At 42.6% G+C, this 23,196-nt stretch overlaps 1 protein-coding gene across 1 annotated transcript in view; it reads left to right on the forward strand.

Annotated features, from left to right (window-relative positions):
- prkdc (protein kinase, DNA-activated, catalytic subunit) overlaps positions 1-23,196 on the forward strand; it is a 65,392-nt gene that overhangs the window by 36,335 nt on the left and 5,861 nt on the right. Inside the window, exons 55-80 of the mRNA XM_088642476.1 lie at positions 870-1,043; positions 1,163-1,261; positions 1,887-2,097; positions 2,326-2,515; positions 3,273-3,497; positions 5,016-5,131; positions 5,648-5,779; positions 6,639-6,818; positions 7,507-7,715; positions 8,178-8,316; positions 8,670-8,858; positions 9,319-9,543; positions 9,973-10,081; positions 10,179-10,281; positions 11,010-11,196; positions 11,837-12,011; positions 13,261-13,451; positions 14,710-14,890; positions 15,207-15,367; positions 15,488-15,699; positions 16,389-16,476; positions 16,565-16,708; positions 17,448-17,661; positions 19,404-19,471; positions 22,211-22,431; positions 22,795-22,887. Coding sequence (XP_088498602.1) covers positions 870-1,043; positions 1,163-1,261; positions 1,887-2,097; positions 2,326-2,515; positions 3,273-3,497; positions 5,016-5,131; positions 5,648-5,779; positions 6,639-6,818; positions 7,507-7,715; positions 8,178-8,316; positions 8,670-8,858; positions 9,319-9,543; positions 9,973-10,081; positions 10,179-10,281; positions 11,010-11,196; positions 11,837-12,011; positions 13,261-13,451; positions 14,710-14,890; positions 15,207-15,367; positions 15,488-15,699; positions 16,389-16,476; positions 16,565-16,708; positions 17,448-17,661; positions 19,404-19,471; positions 22,211-22,431; positions 22,795-22,887 — 4,236 coding nt within the window. The remainder of the gene's footprint in view (positions 1-869; positions 1,044-1,162; positions 1,262-1,886; positions 2,098-2,325; positions 2,516-3,272; positions 3,498-5,015; positions 5,132-5,647; positions 5,780-6,638; positions 6,819-7,506; positions 7,716-8,177; positions 8,317-8,669; positions 8,859-9,318; positions 9,544-9,972; positions 10,082-10,178; positions 10,282-11,009; positions 11,197-11,836; positions 12,012-13,260; positions 13,452-14,709; positions 14,891-15,206; positions 15,368-15,487; positions 15,700-16,388; positions 16,477-16,564; positions 16,709-17,447; positions 17,662-19,403; positions 19,472-22,210; positions 22,432-22,794; positions 22,888-23,196) is intronic.

The following is a 23,196-nucleotide window of genomic DNA, read 5'->3' on the forward strand; positions in this document are numbered from 1 at the left end:
GCTGGAGGAAACGCTTGGGTTTTGTCCTGTATTTGTAACTTTTTTTTCATAATATTGACAACAGTCTTTTACCATTTTATTTTTTAATGCACATTAAAGAAACCATTTCAATGAAAAATGTACAAATATATTTTGTACACCCAGAACCTGAAATAACCTGTTTTCTCATTTTAGTTTAATAAATGCACTTGAACAAATCCCTGTCACAGTCAATAAGGACATGACCCAGGCTTGAATTCATGATCATAAAGCTCAGCCTGCTCTTGGGTAAGCCCCAGTCACAGTCACGGTGAGCTAGTGACATGACCCAGGCTCGAATCCATGATCATAGAGCTCAGCTTGGGTAAGTCCCAGTCACAATCAGTAAGTGACATGACCCAGGCTCGAACCATGATCATAGAGCTCAGCCTGCTCTTGGGTAAACCCCAGTCACAGTCACAGTGAGCTAGTGACATGACCCAGGCTCAAATCCATGATCATAGAGCTCAGCTTGGGTAAGTCCCAGTCACAGTCAGTAAGTGACATGACCCAGGCTCGAATCCACGATCATAGAGCTCAGCCCGTTCTCGGGTAAATCCCTCAGGTAGTGACATCGCCCAGACTTGAATCCAAGATCATAGAGATCAGCCTGCACCTGGGAAAATCCCAGTCTCCGTCAGTAACATGACTCAGGTTCAAACCCTTGATAATAGAGCACTGATTGTGCCCAGTTGAACAAGCACCCTTACCAGCTGAGTCAGGAGACTCCTCAAACAAGACTTGAAATAGTCTGAGGAATTCCATATAGTGGCAAAATGTGTTTTATATATGTGCTGTATAACTTTGCTTATTGCTTACAGGCAAATGCAGAATGTTTTTTCTTTTCACAGGGATGAGGCAAGGCAGAGAGTGTGTTTGGATATTATACACAAGATCATGGCTAAGCTGAAACCTGTTGAAATGCGGGAGATGTTAGGTGCAGTGACATCATTCATTACACACCCCTCTCCAGTGTGCAGAGAGAGGATGTACGACATCCTAATGTGGATTCATGACAACTACAGGTGAACCTCATCTCTTGGCTTTTCACAACTATTGAAGTAATACTGTCTTAGCTGGCCAGTGGTGCATTTTACGAAAGTACAATGTTGAATTTGTTTGAAATGTGGTCTGATGTTTTCAGGGACTCCGAGAGCCAGTCAGACAGCGACTCTTTGGAAATGTTAAATGTTGCAAAGGAGACACTGCTTCAGGGGCTTGTGGACGAAAACCAAGGTCTCCAGTAAGTTATGCCCTTGAGAAGCCTGTCTCTGGATGATAGCAGGAGACTGCATGATTGTCATCTTCACAAACAGTATTCTCAGTCACACTTTAATTCATTGACGTGGTAGTTTGGTTTCCCATGTAAATAACCAGGAGGGCTGCTTTGATCATTAGTGAGAGTTGAAGTCAGTGACAATTAAAATATTGCAGGAAACAGAATAAGATGTCATCGAGTAGCCGAGTCTACTTGCAGACTGCAGGATGCTGTATAGAATGCAGAGATGTCTAAATATTTACAGTTTTGCAGTGACCCTTTCCTTCAAGGGATAATTTGAACATAGACGTCTAATATTTCATTTAATTCTTTAATTTCTCATATCTCTAGTGGAATCTAAATTGCCCCGAGAAAAAGGTAAGAATGTTATCTGTAATCCAAGAATACATAAAGACACTCTGGGTTTCGTTTGGGAACAAAAGAGCACTGGAAAGGATGAAGCCGAGAACAAGGCCGTACTTTATAAAAGTAGCTGACTCAGGGAGTGCTCCTTGAAGAGTCAAAGGGGGTGCGTCAGTCAACAAGCAGAATAGGATTAAAACCGGTTTCCCAGGGGGGTTATAACCCAAGCTCTCGGTCCTCTCTGCAGGCTCTACGTTAGGAACTTCTGGAGCCACGAAACCCGTCTACCTACAACAACCCTGGAGCGAATGTTGGTGATCCTGCGTTCCCTGTACTCCAGCAAGATAGAGGCTCAGTACCTCAGCCTGGCCACCAACCTGCTGCTGGAGATGACCAGCCGCAGCCCCGACTACAGTCGCGCCATATTCGAGTACCCCCTTTCTGAGTGCAAGTTCCACGTAAGCACAGGACCTCCCTACTGTTGGGCTCCCCCTCCCCCCCCAGTTTGGGCTGTACTGTGGAGTAGTGGCTAAGCACTGTGGAGAACCGACGGCGTTTGTGCCCTTTCCAGCTGTGTTCCCTTCAAATTCCTTGCTCCATGTGTACGCCATCTAGTTTCACATTCACAGTGGCAGATCCAGGGTTTGCTGTGTCCTAACGATGTGGGATCTCTCCCCCCCCCTTAGGATTACATCATCGATTCCTCCTGGCATCACCGGAACACAGTCCTCACCCCGATGTTCGTGGAAACCCAGGCCTCCCAGGGCGGCTCCCGTTACCAGTCCCGGGGCGGCTCCGCCTCAGCTCAGGGGTCCCTGGGGGGCCAGCTGAGGGCCACTCAGTCTACGCTGGAGTTCACTCCCACACAGGACCCTGGTGAGCGAGCCGGCCTGCTGCAGCAAGGATAAATACTAAAGAAACGCGGCGCTGCTGTCCTGTGATAGTGTTTATCACAGCACGGTTATAGCAGACAAGACGGTAAATTACTGAGACTCTGATCACTTCCTTCCCACTCCACCAACACACTCTCCTGCTCCTGCAAGTTCTCTTTCTTCTTGTCTCTTTGCTCATATTTTCCACGAGACACTCAAGAAATGAGACTGTGGTAACCTTGGGGACCACAAAGGAGTGTTTTTTTGTTGTTGTTGTTTAATGGTTGTTTTATTTCCCAGCACAACACCGAGTCGCATACCAGACTCTGATAACAGGTCTGTGCACAGCGCACAACTGCCGCTTTCCTGGCGGAAACTGAATACGGCATACTCTGTGAGGCCCTGCTGCACATTCGTATTAGCTCTGTTAACTGAGCTGTGCCGTTGCGACAGAGACTGCCACAGGTCGGGTGAAATAGATCCTCAAGATGCTGCGGAAGCGGGGGACCACATGTACTTCCCCCCAAACAGCCGACTTGAGTGGTCACTCGAAGGTGGTCCCTTAAAATTCTGCGCGACTAAGCAGAATCGCACATATAGAACTGGCGTATGTTGAGGTTCTACCGGATAGAAGCATAATTTTAATTTTTTTTAAATCCTTCTTATATGTTCATCGTTAAGCTCCATGGGTAACGGAGATAATGGTTCTCTTGCCCCTTGCTGTGGAACCTGCTGGCTGACAGGGCACTGTGCTGTTTCAGGCAGGCGCGCCTCGTTTAACTGGCTGACTGGGAGCAGCGTGGACACTCTGTCGGAGTACGCGCTGCCTGCCACCTCGGACTCCCTGTCCTCCTCCCTGCTCGTGTTTGGGAAGTGGGGCGAAAAGCAGCAGCAGCAGCAACGGGGCCCCAAGAAACCGGTAGGGGCCGACTTCGGCAAGAAGCGCCTGGCCCTGCCGGGAGACGAGGTGGACAGCAGGAAGAAAGGTATTGTCCCCAGGGGGCTGGGTGGACCCCACCGACGTGTGACAGACATGGCTGTTCCTTCTGAATTACCGGTTAACCATTTTGCGTCTCGGGCAACGTGCATGTCATGTCATATTTACCAAACCGCTTTATACCAGTACGGTGTCGCTTGAAGCTGGAGCCTACCCAGCAAGCAACGAGTGCAAAGCAGGGTACAGCCTGGACGGGGCGCCAGTCCATCACAGGGAAAGAGCAAGCCAATCATACATGGGGACAATTTGGGGGCCACAGTGAAGGCTGAGGGAGGGAAATTTGGCCAGGACACCGGGATAACTCCCTATTCTTATCGAGAAATGGCCTGGGTTCTTTAATGACCACTGAGAGTCAGGACCTCGGTTTAACATCTCATCCGAAAGACGGGGCAACATGCATTTCACAACTAAACAGTCAAAATAACATTTTAAAAATGTTTTAACCCCCCCCAAAGCCTTTTTTTTTAAAAAAGCAGGATAATTCATTCCAGACAGCGATTAAAAAAAGATGCATAAATGAGTGTTTTTGAGTATTAGATTATTGCATACATTTTTTCAATAAAAAATAATGAAGTCATTTTCACATTTGAGACATTCCACTTGTTTTCTACACAGTATCTTTGTGAAACACTTGAGAAAGTTGTGACCGATCAGTTAGTTTAAGTAATTAAGAGCTAAATTTGAAAAAAGAGTCAGATGGATTTCATTCATTTAGCAAATTCAGAAATTTGCCTTCTGTGCATTTTTAGATGTGCTGTTAGTGTCATTTTGGACGTTAAAATTATTATTCCTGATTTTTGAAAGAATTATTTTTATGGCTTTATGGGAAAACAGCTCACTGAAAGTTCTTAACAGTTTTAAGAGAGTAAACTTATTTGTGAACCACAATCAGATCTGAAATTCCTGGAGTTATAGATTTGGGCTCTTCTTTATAGAAATTCCAGCTTGCTTTGTGAGCAGGAAAATATTGTATAAATCACTTTCTGTGTAAATACAGAACAGATTTCATATTAAAAGCAATAAAGCTAAAAATATTACAGTGAAACAATACGGTATACTTCATTAAGGAAAGAGTTGTCTCACTAGTACTGAGAGCAGTTGACAAGGACCAAGAATCTATCGAGTGAAGGAACAGCAGCTCTAAATGCAGACTGCAGCAGCTCTTGTTGCATGGGGAAGGTGCTTTTGACTGCAGGGATTACATTTATTAACTTTTGGCTACTTCTGCTCCATAGAGAAGAAATTGCCCAGAGATATTCTCAGTGCAGAAAACTTGATTTCTAGCGAGGAAAACGTGCTAGGAAGGTACCGTGGGTTACAAATGTTACAAATTTTGCTCTTTTATTTTTTCATTTACTAAATTGTAACATATGTTCTTATACAACTCAACATGTCCTAAAGACGTCTAAACACTTTTGTCCTAGAGACTAGTAATATACAGTACATGACTAGTTTATGAACAGTTTAGTCACTGATGAAAGTTTATCACACCTGTTGGCTCTCACAGCAGTGAACGACCAGCGGGCTGACATCCTCAGACTGAGGAGGAGGTTCCTAAAAGACCAGGAAAAAGTTAGCCTGCAGTTTGCCAGGAAGGGCATCCAAGCACAGCGGCAAGAGAAGGTAATTGTACAAAGGGGGTATTTATGAGATACTCGCCCATTATTTGCTTGGTCTGCTCACTTTGGGAAGAAACACAGGAAGCATAGTTCATCTGAAGTTGTCAGGCAAATTCCATTTTTCTAAGAATGCACAAATATACTTGTTGGTGCATAATAAATTATTGTAAATAATTGTTTTCCTCAATGTTTTTTTATCATCAAAAACCAATAGAACATTGAAAACTAGTTTGCTTTGCAACCGGTATGTGTTCTTAGCCAAAGAGTAAACCCCTGGCTGAACTCAAGTCAAATTCGTTCATAAAAACATACATGGAATCCTAATGTTCTGCTCTTTTCCAGTCTCCAGAAAATGGTATTAGCTCTAACGTTCCCCATGGCTCCATGTCTGGTCCCATGTTCTTTTGTATTAATACCCTTGCCCTGTAGAACATTACAGCTCACAGTTAAGTGAGTGAAGGGCTCTGTCCTGCCAGCCCAGGTGTCCTCTGTGCCTGTGACTGATGAGTGTAACTTGCAGGAGCGGGCGGCCGAGCGGACTTTGAGGCGGGAGGCCCAGGTGACGCTGTACCGCAGATACAGACACGGGGACCTGCCTGACATACAGATTCCGTACAGCAGCCTGATTGTGCCCCTGCAAGCCCTGGCCCAGGTCTGTGTCCTCTCGCCCGGAACCCAGCACAGCCGCCGGGCTGCTTCAGGGTCCTCTGTAAAGAGAGCTGAAACCCGAATGGTTGTGTGTGTGTGTGTGTGTGTGTGTGTGTGTGTGTGTGTGTGTGTGTGTGTGTGTGTGTCATAACCAACAGAGAGCTGGACGCAAGACCCAGATTTGCCTTGTTTTGTACAGGATCGTTGGATATAATTTCTGGCTAGCTTTACCATAATAACAAAACTTTGACCTTTATTAATGTTGAGTAAATCTTTTTTTTCTAAGGATGGAATTACTAACGTAATGTATCCTGTGAGCCCCACAGATATCTCTTTTTATGCCAGTACTTGTGGATAGGTAGTGGCAATCATTAAATACATGATCTGGATTGGAATCAATAAAGGCAAGAATAAAAGGTACAGAAGGAAAACACTAAGGTTTTGCAACATTTTCACAGCGAAGCAGCAAGAGGTGCACTTCCTTATGCAGTCCCTTGCAAAAGTATTCAACCCCTTGCACAGCTTTCGCATTTCGTCCCTTTAAACAAGCTAAAATCTAAAAACAATCATACGTAATATGAAAGAAAAATCTGATGACTGCTTAATTTGAACACAAAAAGTTTAAAAAGCCAATGTTGCCTCCACCACATACTGAATTAATGTGTCCAAGTACTTATGCAATCAACCTATTTCAGTTTTTCATTTACTGTAACCCCTTAGAAGCCTTTGGTTTGAGCAGTCAGGTTTTGCATAAAATCTGCAATTTCACAAAATGGGACATGGTGGGAAGGGTGCAAGTCACTTGAAAATCAGGCAAGACACCATTTGTAGGACATGATTGTCACTGTGATCCTGTTTTGCAGAGAGACTCCACTCTTGCCAAGCAGCTCCTCAGCACCCTGTTTTGTGGAATCTTGGCTCAAATGGAAGGGTCTAAGAACGAAGCAGAGAAGAGAAGGATCACCGAAGAGCTTTTACAGGACATGAACCACTTCCTGAACAAAAGCACATTATATTTCCCTCCCTTTGTTACATGTGTTCAGGTAGGAGTAAAACTATAATAACAGTACTATGCATTTAAACAGCACAGGTAGTGGCAAAAGTAATATGACTTACTGAAAAATAGCATCCCAGAACTGTGTGGGTAGCTCTGTCGCTGTTGAAAGAGAAGAATTTAGAGATGCATCTAGAATATGTAGGGATGTCATGAAAACCCTAGTTTCGTGTTCTTACTGTGATATGTAATTGTGTTCCCCACATATCATTGAATTTCTTTTTGTACAAAAGGCTGGATTTTGGACTTGCACAGTTTTCCCATTGGTGCTTTAAATTCTTTTTCAGAAAAGGAAACGTTTTTTCTTCCCGTTCATGTTTCTTTCTGCCAACACAAGCACGGCATTAACGGAGCTTGTTATCCCGAGTGTATCCAGGCAGATTTTGTAGCTCGAATGCGTCTGACTTGCCTGTCTGTGCGCTGGAGTCATTGTACTGCCAGTTTGCATCAGTACAGTTTGCAGTGGACCAAAAGGCAAGTCTGAAGGGTGAGGAGGTGCCTGACTCATGGCGCTTATTTGGGTTGTTGCCAGCGTGTCTTTACTCTTGTGTCTTGAAGCAGGCGATTAGTATACAATAAGGGATGTCTGAACAGCAGCGTATTCTTATTCTTCACTGTGGTTCCTATGTGGCCTTTGAGCAGTCGGTATTAAGGCGAAAAAAGCCGTCTGTCTCCAGGACATGAGTTACCAGTACAAGGAGCTCCTGAAGGTGGACCCGAGCGCCGTGAGCTCCAGCTGCCTGGCCAGTCTGCAGCAGCCGATGGGCATCCTGCTGTTGGAGGAGAGCCTGATCAGGGGGAGTGTCCCTGATGAGCCCCCCTCCAAGAGAGCCCGAGGACACAGGGAGCTGCCCCCTGACACTGAGCGCTGGATCCATCTGGCCAAGTGAGTTCACTGTAGGCCAGCTGGAGGACGTTTTCCCCCTGGTCTTCTCTGTCGTTTTGAGGTTCAGCGCCACGTGACATTGCACACAATAACTTTTTTCAGTTACTGTTAAAACTGGACATTTATCACAGCATACATTACTTTATCTTAAAAAAATCATTTTCTTCGTTCAAACTTGAGAAAGGGCAGTAAACCTCTTTCTATGACTTTAATTTGTCATTTCCAGTTCCCATTTCTCATGATTGTGTTAGACATGGTGGATGGATATTTCTGTTTTAAAAAATGTTTTAGTGACTTTAGCTGACCATTTTTAATCCTCAACTTATTTAGTAAAATATAAAATCACGTCTCCTTGATATTCTGAACAGATTTATAGTGTGTGCTATCTTCAGAGGAAAAGTACAGCACATTAAATTAAAATTAAAACATTAAAAACAAATCTATGAAATTGTTGTTTTTTAGGCTCTATAGGTCTCTGGGAGATTATGATGTCCTCAGGGGAATCTTCAGTGGCAAGATCGGAGCCAAACCTGTTACCAGCCTGGCACTTCAGGCAGAAGCAAAAAATGATTATTCTCTGGCTGTGAAGCTATATAATGAGGTAACAATTGATAACATAATGAAGTCAACTTTTTAGAAATGCTGACTGTTGTAAATATTTACTTTCTTCCTTCAATTCCTAATTCATTCAAGTACATTTCTACAGTTCTGACAAACCCCTAAAAATGTATCCAGGTCTCTCAGCCTTCAAGTTTTTCACTTTGTAGTAAATCAAAACATTGGAAAGCTACTTGGGTAGCTCTGTGGCTATCGAGTGATTGATAAGAACCAGAAACTAATTCAAGTTGCATCTCAGGGGTAATGTTTTTTTGTGAGTCACTAACAAGGACTGTTAGCTCCGTTTTGTTTTTCTGTTCGTTTTTAACATTCCTAAGTGCAGATTGTGTTCGATAGGCTTTGAACACTGAGGAGTGGATGGATGAAGGGCCCACTGACACGGAGAAGGACTTCTGGGAGATTGCCGCTCTGGAGTGTTACAATCACCTGTCTGAATGGAAGTCCCTGCAGTACTGCGCTACCGTCAACATCGGCGACAGCTCTCCGGTGGACCTGGAGAAGATGTGGAGCGATCCTTTCTATCAGGTCCTTATGGAAGGGTCTACAGAGATGAGGAATGTCAGGGGGTGGAGAGATTTTTTGCTGGAGAAGCCTTAACAGATGAAACATTGTGTTCTTTCTTGTTTTTGCTTTCCAGCATGAAATTCACCTCTACTTGCTAATTCTTACTTTGCAACCAACTCACGCTGAGGCAGTTGCTTGCTCACACCTCTGTATATTCTAGACAGATCAGAATGCGGGATTTTGTAGTCATTTGGGTTGCTGAATCTGTGAAAGTTATTGAAAAGCAGTCTTATTCTTGACCGATGTTTTCAACATTTTACCGTTGCGATGACAGTAAAGTCATCTTTTCTGGCAGTATAACTACCTGGCCATCTGCTTCAGAAGGACGCGGCGCCTTGGCTAGGCAGGTGTGATGCCAGTCCTGCGTCCTTTCAAGGGGTGGTTTCTGCCGCTCTGTCTGACTGGGCTGCTCGTCTCCCAGGAGGCCTACTTGCCGTACATGGTGCGCGGCATGGTGAAGCAGCTGCAGCTGGGGGAGCAGGACCAGTCCCTGCTGACCTTCGTGGACAACGCCATGAAGGTGGAGGAGAGGAAGAGCGTCATGGAGACCAACTACAGCCAGGAGCTCAGCCTGCTCTACATCCTGCAGGACGACTACGACAGGGCCAAGTTCTACATCAACAACAGCATGCAGGTCTTCATCCAGGTGAGCTCAGCCGGGGGGGCGGGGTCGGTGCGAACCGCCGGGGGGGGCGGGGTCGGTGCGAACCGCCGGGGGGGGCGGGGTCGGTGCGAACCGCGGGGGGGCGGGGTCAGTGCGTGTTGGAGGAGGTTGGAGCGAAGCGCAGTTTCTTTGCATTACACTGCGTAGTCATGATCTGTTGTCATCTCCAGTGTGAATATTTACAGTTCGACGGCTGGTGGTGAGACAAAAAAAAACGTGTGAAAGTTTCTGTTCATGGAGGAACTCTTCGTGTTTTTTTTTCTTTTTTTACTGTTATGATTTTAAAAATTGACGTTATGGTGACTGTTATGACTTAACAGCCAAACATAAAAATCTAAAAGTGTAGCTTTGCCCAGAAATGATCTTACTTTTCTTCAAAGCGAAACTTTATTCTTTTTTTTTTTAATGAAGAACTATTCAAACATTGATGCGCTGCTTTATGGAAGCCGTCTTGCCAAACTGCAGTCAGTACAGGCTTTAACAGAGATCCAGGACTTCCTCTATTTTATCACAAAAGATGGTAAGGGATGTTTTTCCAAAGATTGTCTAATTCCATTCACTTTTTAGATATTGGATATCATCTGTTGTCTACTTATCTGGAGTGTTTTGTTTACCAGTTTCCACCGCATCTCTTAAAACCTTGATAAGAACTTGGACTCATCGATACCCTGACGACAGAATGGATCCAATGAACGTGTGGGATGATGTCATCACAAATCGGTAAACATATTCCACTATGTTGTAGTCATCAACACCACATTTATGTGCAGAAATGTTGTCACAAAGGTGGTGGGTCATTGTATATAATAAAATCAGATTGATTACCGAGTCCAGAAGACAATTTGATTCCTGTCCTCTCTTACTTTCTTCCTTCCTGTATTTGCGTATCTGTGGTCTTTTCCTATGGAGGCGAGCATAGGGATTTCACTAGGCCAGGTGGTTGTTGGCCTAGTCACTGTTGACTGCTTTAATATGTCAGTCTTAACCATTTATTGTGAAGTTAATGAACACGGGTAAATTCTAGGAACACCCTTGGATCATCTGGTCTAGGGTACCACAGAATGCATTGTTTCAGACCTTCTGAGTGATCAACGTGGGAAGTACGTCACTCAACCCCAAGTGAAACTCAGCTGCTTCCCTCCAGCCACAACATTAAATTCCCTTGTTTTCTAGCCTAACTGGTGGTAGTTGTTGGTAAAAATTGTAGTAATATTAGTTTAGTTCTTTTTGGTTTTGTCATAATTCCTTTGTACAAGGCATTGAGCAAAACCTGTAAGTATTAAATGGAATGGGTCACAGGTGTTGGGAGGGGAGATAAGCTAATTTAGGGAAACAGGCAATGAAAGCAATGCTTCTACTTGTCATGGTTTGTAGCTCATTTGTCAAATTCCTTTTTGAGTTCTGTGGAAAACCCCAGCCTGATGCTGAGTAACCCTCATGTTTTATAGATGTTTTTTCCTGGATAAGATCTCCGAGAAGCTTGTCAGCTCAGTTGCTGGTGACAGTATGGAAGTGAAGGAGGATGGAGACAAGGGAATAAAGACAGAAGCTGGAGAATGGGAAGACCCCGATTTTCTGATTAAAGACTGCAAGATCAGTATGAGACTGAAAATGGCTGAGAGTGCAAGGAAACAGGTAAAAACCCAAGAGTTGAAAACTCACTTTTTAGTGCAACCATCGTAATTGTGATTTGAAATATTCATGATTCAGCGACATTGTCTTGTTCAGAGTTGCCTTGTATGTTAAGATTGACAAGGTGGCCTTGAAGGACAAGATGCAGAAAATATTTGTCAAGTTGCTGCAATCTGTATTGAGCCACCATGAGCAGCAGGTGTGCATTCCACAAGGTTGCGACACATCTGAAGCCCAGTCCCATCCCATTCTTACAATATGGTCCCCGTCAGGATAGTGGTGTGTGAGAATGAACTGCACATTCTGATATTTCCACTGTTCTTTTTAATAGGACTCCAGTGTGCTCCTTATCCTCATGCTAAACCACCCCATCCTGCCATTTAATGTGTTTGTTACTTGAGAGCAAAAGACTGCTAACAGTGGGAGCCTATTCTGCCCATCTATATAATTTTACTAGTAGTCATTCTTAAATAATTTACTAATTCTTAGTAAATCATTGGTCGTTTGAAATGCCTGATCTTTTCAGCATATTTCATATTTTGTTCGATTTCATTTAGATGAATAATGTAATATGTCTGCATTTCCTTTGAAAAATGTGAACGGCTCTGACAAAGGTGTGCTGTTTCTGCTGTTGGCATTGCAGAGGAACTTCTCCGTGGCCGCCAAGCTGCTGAAGGCACTGCACAAAGAGTGTAAGGCGCGCAGCCACTGGAATCTCCGATGGGCTCACGGCTTCTGTCGCTTCAAGCACCTCTATAGCCAGGCACAGGACAGCGCGGAGCAGATCCTCAACGTCCTCAAGACTGTCGACGTGTTAGGTGAGGCCCTGAGAACGAGCCTAACAAGGCTCCACTCCAGGGGTGCAGTTCCTTTGAGTCCCCTTGAGATGTTAATCATCCATAAGAACACAAGGAAGGTTATAAAGAGGCCCGTTTGGTAGCCAGTAGGTAATAGATCTGAGAATCTGCAGGTGTTTTGGAAGCTAGGACATGGGCTTCAACAGCATTGTTGGGTACACCCACAACCATTTAGGTACAGAAGTGCCTCCTGTTTTAAATATACTTTCATGTAGTTTCCACTCCGTTGCCCTGGTTCGAGGCTTGCTACCGATTCTGAAGTCAGTACGGTAAACTTTCACTTTAACGGACTTTGGATTTAATGGACAGGCTCTGGTGAAGGGAGCTTTGTAAGAAAAGGGGGGCATCCGTGTGTTGGAATCGCGATCTGCAGTCAACACACTGGCCAAACGCATGAAACTGAATTTCCAAAGCGGTGACGGATGGTATAGAGAATTAAAGAACCTGCGGTGAAGCTTTGAGTTCACCCACTGAAGAGAGAGAAGCGTTACGTCAGAAATGTAATAAATTAATCCAAGATGAAGGCATTGTATTATCCCAGCTGTACAATATGTTCAAGGCTGGTTCCAGGGAAGGAGCTCGGTGTTACTGTGTGCAAATGCTGAAAGCTCACACAGACATGACACCTATAGTTGTCAGGAAACCACTGAGACTTAGGGTCCTCAAAGATATATAACAGCTGGCAATACCCCTTTCCCCCTATTAATCTGGGTGCTCCACAAAGATCAATGAATTGGACAGCCGGTGTTTAAATGATATATAGTGTCATTTAAAGGGCAGACAGACCACAACCAGTGGGATCTCGATCACAGTACAAGCTTATTTTTATTTGAGCACAGGAAAAGAGTTCACAAAATGCCAATTACTGTATATATCATGTTTTTGTGCCTGATTTTCCACCTTTTCTCAGTTTTAAATGTTGAAAAAGAGATTGTCTCATATTTTTCTTAATTATTGTATTTCAGTCTTTTATAAAAACACATTCACTGTACGTTTAGTATTTCTGCAAAAATATTGCATATGTATCGCAGTGAATGTGTTTTAAAACACATTTTAAAAGGGCATATCTCTGTTCTTATATCTGTACTTATCATATACAAGCCAGCATTGTAGATCAGTTTATCTAGTAATCCTGTCTTTTTGACACAGATGTGTAGTGACTTCTGAGAGTTTAATTGAATTTAATTTCTTTTTGCCCCGCTTTTAACAGAGGACAGCAAAACTGATCCCGAGAAGGAGACGGCTCAAAATTTCAGGAACCAAAAGTTACTTTTGGGCACTACATACCATATCATGGCCAGTGCAGTCAGCAGAGACCCCAGTGTGCTGGAGAAGATCGGGCCGGAGAAAGCAGGAAGGGTCCTGAAGCTGTCCGGAGCCTCATCGTCCAATCCTCAGCAGGTAGGGGGTGCTTATGTACAGGCATTGGGTGCCTTTCATCTCTTTTTAGGAATGTGCTGTAAGTAGATGTCCATAGACTAATTAAAAAGAAAAAGGTAAGATGTAAACTGTAAATATCAAAGGCTGGCACCTCTGACAACACTGTAGCCTGTCTGAAAAAGGCACAGCAGCACCTCCGCTTTCTGCAGTGCCTGAAGAAATGCATTATGGGGAAGTAGCTATTCAGGAACATTTACCACAGCGCCATAAAAAGCGTCCTCACTAGCGGCATCACTGTATGGTACGGTAATACTACCATACGCGACAAGGTTGCTCTACAGAGGGTTGTGGCGACAGCACGGAAGATTACAGGATGTGACCTGCCATCAATCTGTGAGATCCACACCATCTGCTGTCGCAATAAAGCCCAATCCATCAGTCAGGATCCCAACCATCCCGGCCACAAAATGTTCTCACCCCTGCGCTTTGGCAAGCGGTACCGTGCTATTATAGCAAGGACCACTAGACTCAGGACCAGCTTCTATCCTCCTGCAGTGTGCATCCTCAACAGCTAACTGTTCAATGTCTCAGAATTCAACACACCTCTGCACTCTGCACTTTGACGTTCTACCACGTATTTACTGTTCTGTTTGTATTTATCTCACTGTTCGTTTATTGTCTGTACAATACATTCTGTCACTATTTATCATTTTCTGTTCTGTAATGTACTGTGTCTTTTGTGTTCTGTTTTTAGTTGTACTGTGTTTGTCTCCTGTACTGTCATGTCCTGAGAGAACGGAGTGAATAACAATCCCATTGTACACATACTTATGGCAAATAAACTCCTCTATCTATCTGTCTCTATCTGTCTGTGTGGTGGGTGATGCTGCTTCCTCACAGCAGTTGAGTGCTGGGAATAACTCCAGCCCACGGCACTTTCTGTGCGGTGTTTATTTGGCATTTCTAATTTGTCACCTTGAAATGTGTATGGGCATGTCCTACAATAGACTGGTGCCCTGTCCTGCACCTTTTGCCTGCTTTGTTAGAAGTTTTTATTGAAAATGGAAGGATGGATGAATAACTTATACAGAGACGTTCTCAAAGGTATTTTACACATTTCAGTCTTGCAAAGATAATATGTAACATGCATATAAACATACATCATAACTTCACAAGAAACCCCCCGAAATTCAAATGGCAAACAGCTGTGAACGCAATAGTGCATGTGAATATAGAAAGGTGGTTTACTGAATCTAATCCTGGCTGAATCATTCCGCAGGTAACAGTGGGATTCCACAAAAGAGCTCTGGGGCTCATGCAGAGCGCCGTGAAGAAAGTCGAAGACGAAGTGCAGTCCCGTTCAGCCGACCATGTGGACACAACTGGAGCCATTGAGGCCCACATGACCCTGGCCAACTTCTGTGACAAACGCCTGAGGGAGGAGGAGGAAAATGACCAAGGTGAATTGACTGTCTACGCTCCAGAATAATAACAGAGTTGCATAAAACTACAAGAGCTGAAAACAGCCATCAGCCTAAAGCTCTTGTCCTCAACTCCACAATATAGAACTGTTAGAAGAGTATTAGACCAGTGGGTACTACATAACTCATATTACTGTTTAATCAAATGGATCTGTGATTATTAATTATACCTTCTTTCGAAGGGAAGGCTCTTTTAGTTTTTTTTATTTTAATTCTGTTCTTAGATGGTTGACAGTAATTGTTGTGTTACTGCAAGTTATCAAGGTCACTCCTCTATTATTATTATTTCTTTTAGTTTCTGAATTCTCTGAGCTACCCACATTTCCTGCCATTGTGGTGGAGCAGGTGTTGAAAGCCTTGAAGCTGAACTCCAGCGAAGCTCGACTGAAGTTCCCCAGACTGCTGCAGATCGTCGAGTTGTATTCTGCCGAGACGTTGGACCTCATGATCAAAGAGGTCTGCATATTGGAGTTCTTTAATGCAGGTTTAGATTTTTTTAAAACCTGTCTTAACTCTTCATAGTATCTCACGGCAGTGCAGCCGTATTCACCATACAGCATGATGCCTGATTTCCAGATGTCGTCAGTGCCCTGTTGGCAGCTGATCGGCTGGATCAGTCAGATGATGGCGCTCTTGGACAAGAAGGAGGCTGTGGCTGTGCAGCACGTCATCCAGGGGCTTGCCGAGTCCTACCCCCAGGCCGTCGTCTACCCCTTCATGATCAGCAGCGAGACCTACCAGTTTGAGGACTCCGCCACCGGCCACAGAAACAAGGAGTTTGTCACAAGGTAGCCTAGTAACGGGTCTCTCCCAGGAACGCTGCACGGCTCTTTGTACTGCGTTCTGCAAGGGAGCACAATCCCTCTTCCCTCGGGCACACTGGTATGAGATAATGAGGAGACTACTGTTTGGCGCTGCTTATTGGTGCTGTTTGTGTCACTTGCCTGCCACTTGCACTAATGAAAAGAACATAAGAAGGACAAACAAGTCGGTCTTTTGGCCCATCTAGCCCATAATTGATCTTGGGATCTTATCCAGATACATTTTTCCCCGAGTACTGGCTTCAGCTGCATGGCTGGGTAGCTTATTCCATACACTCGCGACATGTAGGTGAAGACCCCTGTAGTACTCCACTAATTCGGGTTTCTCTAAGTGCCTACCTCCTGTAGTTTTAGAATGAATCTTTTATGGGGAACAAGAACCTGAAAATCAAAACCATAGTCTATGCCATGTCACATTTTTTCAACACTGTGGAACCTGAACTCAAAATGTTTAAATATCCATTGCTTTCATTTGAGCCCCTAAAATGATTTAAATTTTGAAACGGTTAGGTTTTAAAGGCTAGCTTGAAGGATTAAAAAGGACAAATAATGAAAATGTATTCACAGTTTCTTAAACTACTTTAGAGGGATTTATGTTTTTTGTGGAGAAGACATGTGTTGCTGAAATCCTATTACTTCTTTGTGTCAATCCCAAGGTTGAAGGACCAACTGGACAAAGGAGGAGTTGTCAAAGATTTTGTAGAAGCCTTGCAGCAACTCTCCAATCCTGAAATGCTCTTTAAGGTATTGAAGACGTCTTCAGTATCAAGTTATTTCAGCACAGTGAAATGTTAGTCATTAAATGTTTAATGTAACTTTTATGTTTTGGCAGGATTGGTTAGAGGATGCAAGAAATACATTAAGTAAACCAAAGACGGACAAAAAGGATGCTAAGAAAATGTATGAAGAGATTATTTCTGTGCTTGGGAATGCAAAGGCAGCAGGAATTGGACGTTTTCGCAAGAAGTTTGTCGAGGTACTTGCTGTTTCTTCAGTTCTGGAAGTGCTTTCTGAGGAAAGAGAAAACATTTTGAAGATGAAGGAAACAATATTGATTTAAGTAACTGAAACAGATGGCTATCCTTCTCAAAATTGTTTTGGAAAAATGTCACCTTTTTGTTATTAATGAAGTAAAAAATATCTGTGGAAAACACTGTATTAGAACTCCCGTGCATATACTGTATATGTTGTGCGTTTAATTGGGTATTCTGACGTTTATACTTTATGAAAAGTGAATGTGTATGATTTTGTCAGCTTGATTCATTGTCAGGATGGAACAAAAGACAAATTCAAGACATGAATTTACATACTTAACAAAAGGAAAGCTGGGATAATTAACTTTTGAAGTTGCTAAAATGCAGGACCATGGTTTGAGTAGGGAGCTATTTCACTGTGTGGGGCTGCACAAGAACAATTTGATATTCATTTCAGACTGAAGTAGAAAGAACAATGTCTCAGCTGTTGAGGCTTCTTCAGGCGTGGACACATTGCGTTTTGTTTTTTTCTTTTCAATATAGAATTAACCTCAGCTTTTGATCATGCGTTCGATTAGTAAAATGCAAACCAGCTGCACTATAAGAACAGTTTTTGTAAATGAGTGCTACCAGCCACAGCCTAAGGGTTTCACAATGTCCACTTGGCCACGTCAGTTACACTTTTAGCTGTAGTTACTGGTTAAATCCTGCTCTCATGGCTTGGTGGTGTGTATTTTACAGAAATATGCCAAACGTATTGAAGAGATTGAAAAGGAACTGGGTAAGGATGGCTCCAAGTTGTGGGATAAGAGGAAAGATGAAAAGTTTTGGCAAAAACTGACGACATCGATCAGATCAATGGATCCGATTGCGCTTCCGGGAAACCTGAAGGAGTACTCGTCCTGGCTGAGCAACTTCAGGCCAGAGACCCTGCGGAACGAGCTGGAGGTCCCAGGTATGTACAGTATGTGCACTCCCTCCGTGCTTGTGTGGAGGTTTGCAGAAGGCGAACTCCTCAACACCACAGATCTGAGTTCCTGGAAGAGCTCCAGAGGACACAGATGCATGTTGATGCACGTGTGTGCGTATAGTATATAGTGGGCAGTGCGGAGGCTCTGTGACTAAGGATCTGCGCCTGTGGCTGGAAGGTTGCCGGTTCATATACTGCCTCCGGCAGAGGAATCCTACTCAGTTGGGCCCCTGAGCAAGGCCCTTAACCTCAGCTGCTCCAGGGGCGCCGTATAAATGGCTGACCCTGCGCTCTGACCCCCAGCTTCTCTCCCTGTTTGTGTGTCTCATGGAGAGCAAGCTGGGGTATGTGAAAAGACAAATTCCTAATACAAGAAATTGTATATGGCCAGTGCAGCGATCTTATCGCTCATCTTATCTAATGTGCGAACCTAAGAAAGGTTACAAATGAAAGAAAGCCGTTCAGCCCATGAAGCCTGTTGGGTTTAATTAGTCATTAATTGATGCAAGGATTTCATCCAGCCATTCCTTGCAAATAGCCATGTTAACAGCTTCTCCAACATGACTGTGCAACTTGTTCCAGACTCCCGCAACCCAAAGTTGTGTACACGGTGCCTTCCACAACTATTTGAACAGCTGATCGTGAGATGATAAGCATAATACTCATTGTATTTGATGGTAATTACATGCATGCATTTGATCATATTAGAACACAAACAACTTTTGTTTGATAAGGTAAGTCAGAATGTGGTTGCATAACCCTAAAAAGTATTAATCTTTGACCCATTGGGACCACCGTTAAACTCTAGTGAGAACTTTTGAGGTGCTTTGCCAAGTCTCTTACTTTGTTGCAGCTACTTCGAACTGTATTTTTAGGTATCAGGTGATTTTATTTGAATATGTCTAAATACTAAGTCCTAAATTTATAGATATAAACTAGAAACAGGGTATAAGTTTAATGTTACTCTGGTGTGTTCTGGCTTCAGGTTTGTCTTCAGCATTTCAAACGCATGCTCAATTGGATTTAACTCTGCAGATGATTGTCTTTCTGTTCAGTCTTTCCTCTAGTGTAGAACTGTTCCTCTGGTAACTGCCCTCTTCATAACATCACTCCAGATTCCTACAGGTGCTAATCCCTGGCAGAGACATGATGGATTATTAAAAGAGAACTACAGTTTAATCATTTTGAAAGTATTGCTGGACTGTAAGAAGAGTGCTTAAAACATACCTTGAGTTGTGGTCATACAGTGCTCTGTGCTCCCAGTTACAATAACATTACAAGCACAAATAAATAGATACACAGTACAATATATGATAAATCCGTAACAATATTGCTATATATAATACTGTATATTTAAAGTGTATTCCACACTCAATATGTACAGAATTGGCACTGCCAAACTCTGTAGGACTGACCAGCAAACAGGCATTATGTTCTTCATTATGAGCGTTTGTGTACTTTACAGCACGTAGTCACGAGTGCAGAACGTTTTTGTTTAACGTGTCTATGCTTTGTAAATGTGTCGTCGTGGTTAACAAAATACTTGTTAATCCCTTGAACTACTTTTATACCACATTTTTAAGTGTCTAAAGATAGTGAAAGGAATTATGTGATAGTTGTTACTTATTATAGGTTATCTGTTAAGGTTTTAACTAAGTGCTTCAGTTGTGTGCTTTGCAGCTTTGCTTCGCTGTTGGTTTCCAATACTTTAATCGACTCTTTTTCAGGGCAGTATGATGGCAGATCCAAACCTTTGCCCGAGTATCACGTGAAGATCACTGGTTTTGATGAAAGGGTATGTGCGTTTTATAATATTTCTGAAGTGACTCAACTCTTCTGTATATATGTTGTAGTGTTTGCCGATTATAAAAATATAATGGTAACATCTATATGATGATAAAAAAATAATTGAAAATAAAGTGATGAATGTCAATAATTTATTGTCATTAATCAGTTAGAAGCATTGCTTCAGTTACCTATGAGTAACAACTTTTGTTTTCTTAAGAACAATTTGTAGGATACCATAAGGCCCTGGAGATTTTTAGAGTATTTAATTTTGAGTGCATTTAGTACCAAAATTACTTCTGCCTTTTCTTTGCTGATACTGTTTAATACAGAACTGTGTCTTTATTGACTTCTTATTGAACACCTGAGCGAAATAGTCATTTAGTACCAGCCATAGGCCCATTTTAACACCTTTAAACTCTGTCCCATTCCTTCAAAGTCTGCTTTCCTGAATCTGATTTTTTTTTTATTTGGACTTAACCTGGACAGTTTCAAAGAATACTTGAGAGTAAAGTATGTTATTTTCAGCAATTTCCTGATGGTGCTTTCATCTCTGCTGGCCATCATTCTGTCTTCATTGTTTGAAAAGAGGAATCAGTCCAGGCATTTCCTCTTGTGTGTGCTCCAGCAAGCGGAGTAAGAAGGCAGTCATTAGCCATGTCGTCCACTTTTTCTGCTGCTGATAGGTTTTTCGGAGTATGATGTGGGGAAAGTTAAAATTTCCCATAAAGACCACTACTTTTGCACAAAAGGTCTTAATTTTGTTAAAGACTGCCGGATTATAATTAATATATACATTTGGTGTTCTTTAGCATACTCCTAACATTGCACCCTTAGAATGCTTTTGATGAAACTGAGCCCTATAGATTCTGACACTCTTGGTTCCTTGACTACATTCATGAGCCTCAATACGTCATATAAAGTCCTACTCCTCCTCTTCTGTCTTTCTTGTCACTCCAAGCTACAACATCTACTCATGTTGCATTTATCACTTGCTTTCAGACAGCCGTGTTTCTGTGATGATAATAACACCTTAATTGACCATTAACATGGTAGCTTCTGTTGTGTACTTTGGGTTTACCTGCTTGCTGTAGACTGGGCAGCTATTTTGTGTTGAGTGTAAAGACCAAGCGAATAATAGTGTTGGCAGTTTTGTTAAGCATGCTGAGTTTTCACTGATTCCTGGTTCCCTATAGGACTAAGCATTACAAGTGTAACAGCTTCTGTCTGTCCATGCATTCTGTCATTCTGTTTTTAATACACCTATAGTTGCAATTGTAGTAGTTATAAGGACTTACATGACTTATTGAAGAGAAGAGATAGCTGATGTAATGCCTTTGATTTTCAATAGTCATATCAAGCACTCCATTGATTCTGACTTATTCCTATGCAGCATGTGCTGCAAAAATTATACTTTACACAAAAACGGTCTGCACTGACGCAGTCAGCCAAGGCTTGCTGCTTGCTGTTTGTCTTGTGTTGAGCATCTGAGAGGTTGATGGTGAATGTTTTTCGTAAGGTTGCCACACCTCAGATTTGATCAAAAATGTACTCTTTTTTGCTTCTTCAATGTCTGTGGGGGTGGATTTTTCAAATATCTTAGTATCTTCCCTTATTTTTTCTCCCCAAAGGTTTGCAAGTTGAAATGCCCACACAAATATCACCTGCAAACCCCACCCTGTTGACTTGAGTGAGAATGTAGATGTTCATACACAGTTCCCCAAGATTTAACAGACACTTATACAAATATCATCAGGAACAACCAAACCTCTGCTGCCTCCCCCAATGTTCTCTTTCATGATGTCTTGCCTATTGTCTGTACCTATTGTTACAAACGAGGGGGTTACAAAAATGGTGAATTACAAACAGGAACTAACCGAGTGGATTAGTCAGTAAGTAAAATAAATTATCAGAGCCCCCAACCTTTGAGGAATTCTCCAAGAATATACCCGAGCAGTTGGTATAGTTAGAGGCACGTGAATTCCTTATTCTCTGCCACAGCTTTGGTTAAAAGAGTAATAATTCAGGCAAACTTGGTTAAACCAATATTTATTAATAATGACAATACAAACACTCCACACAATATAAACCCACAACATACTGCAAACCCTAGACTGCTATGATGTATTTGACTCTTACATAATGCCTACAGAGGAGAGATAAGCCACCTTCTAACATAAATGCAATACCACCTATTATATATATTATATATCTCTCTCTCTGCAAACACAGATGCCACAAGATAAATGGGAGTCTTTCTCCCCGTTCTATAATGCACCCACAAAGCAGGAAAGGCTGTTGAACTGAGGGATTCTTCCCTAAAAACACAGAACAGCAAGCAAGCACAGAAAAGCTTTTTTTCAGATTATCATGAAGTAGGGTCTCTTGCCTGGCACAAGCTTCAAGTTTTTTCTCTTCTCTTCTCCTCTTTTTCTCCTGTCTTGATGTGATATTTTGGTGTCTTGTTTGACTGTTCTTTGACACACAATCATTTACCCAGCACTAAGGTGAACCACAGGATTATTTTGACCATTCTTTCTCAAACCCAGCACAACTAAGTAAACACCCCTTGATGTGAGGCTCTAGGAAGTGGAAATATTGACACCTCTTAATGTCACCCATTGGGTCTAGATTCTCAGAGACACCTCCACTGTCATTTTCCTCAGCCTGTGCCAGTATCTGTACATTGCCATTAGCGATGTACATGTCAGTGGCGCACACCACAGCACATCTCTTGTTTGGTGTTCAGGTCCAATCGTTGCATTCCATTCGGAAACCCAAGCGCCTGATTATCCGAGGCAGTGACGAGAGGGACTATCCCTTCCTGGTGAAGGGGGGTGAGGACTTGCGACAGGACCAGCGCATCGAGCAGCTGTTCGGTGTCATGAACATCATCCTCTCGCAGGATGCGGCCTGCTCCCAGAGGAACCTGGGCCTCAGGACCTACCAGGTGATCCCCATGACAACCAGGTACTGTTTCAGCCCACTGTGACATTTCAGGCTGTAGCACTTGTTTGAAATGCTATATAGAATATTGTTTTACAAGCATGTTGAAAAGGAAAAAATTCACATTGAAAACAAAATCCCTAGGAAGCTGTTGTTAAATAGAATGATTGTGAATAGCATTTAATTGTTTTTATTTTCATGGTATTTAAGGATAACATTTCAAATATGACAAGGAGAGAATTAAGGGGAGAATTCAATTCTTTTTTGGCTGTTTAAATACAAGTGTGCCCAATATAGGAAACGTATACACATTCTCCATTTTAGTATATTCAAATCTGTGTTTAGCTGGTAAGATCAATGGGAAAAATTGCTCTTTTTTCTGCTTAGGATTGGTTTGATTGAATGGCTGGAAAACACTTGCACATTAAAGGATTTCCTTGACAGCAGAAGGACTGAACCTGAAAAAAAAAGCTCTCCAAGGTAAAACAAACTCTTCAGGTAACACAGCTCTTCAACGGTGCTCACACCCGAAGAAGGCTCGACGGCCAAAAAGTTGCGTTTTCTTTCTTCTCTCTTCAGCATGGAATAAACCTATAACTTGTTCCAAGGTAACGCAAATCCTGGTAGGCTTAGAATCGTGAAATTCTAAAGCAATATATAAAAGTATAATAGCCAGTGCAGTTTGCTATTCTGTGTTTGTAGTGTCTATATGTTGTGGAATATAGAACTGTATAAAATCTGTTCTTATTTGCAACTTAATGAAGATTAAGTTTAAATAGTTAATTCATT

This window comes from Lepisosteus platostomus, chromosome 8 (genome assembly GCF_059453375.1).
Source record: "Lepisosteus platostomus isolate fLepPlt1 chromosome 8, fLepPlt1.hap1, whole genome shotgun sequence".
Lineage (NCBI taxonomy): Eukaryota > Metazoa > Chordata > Actinopteri > Semionotiformes > Lepisosteidae > Lepisosteus > Lepisosteus platostomus.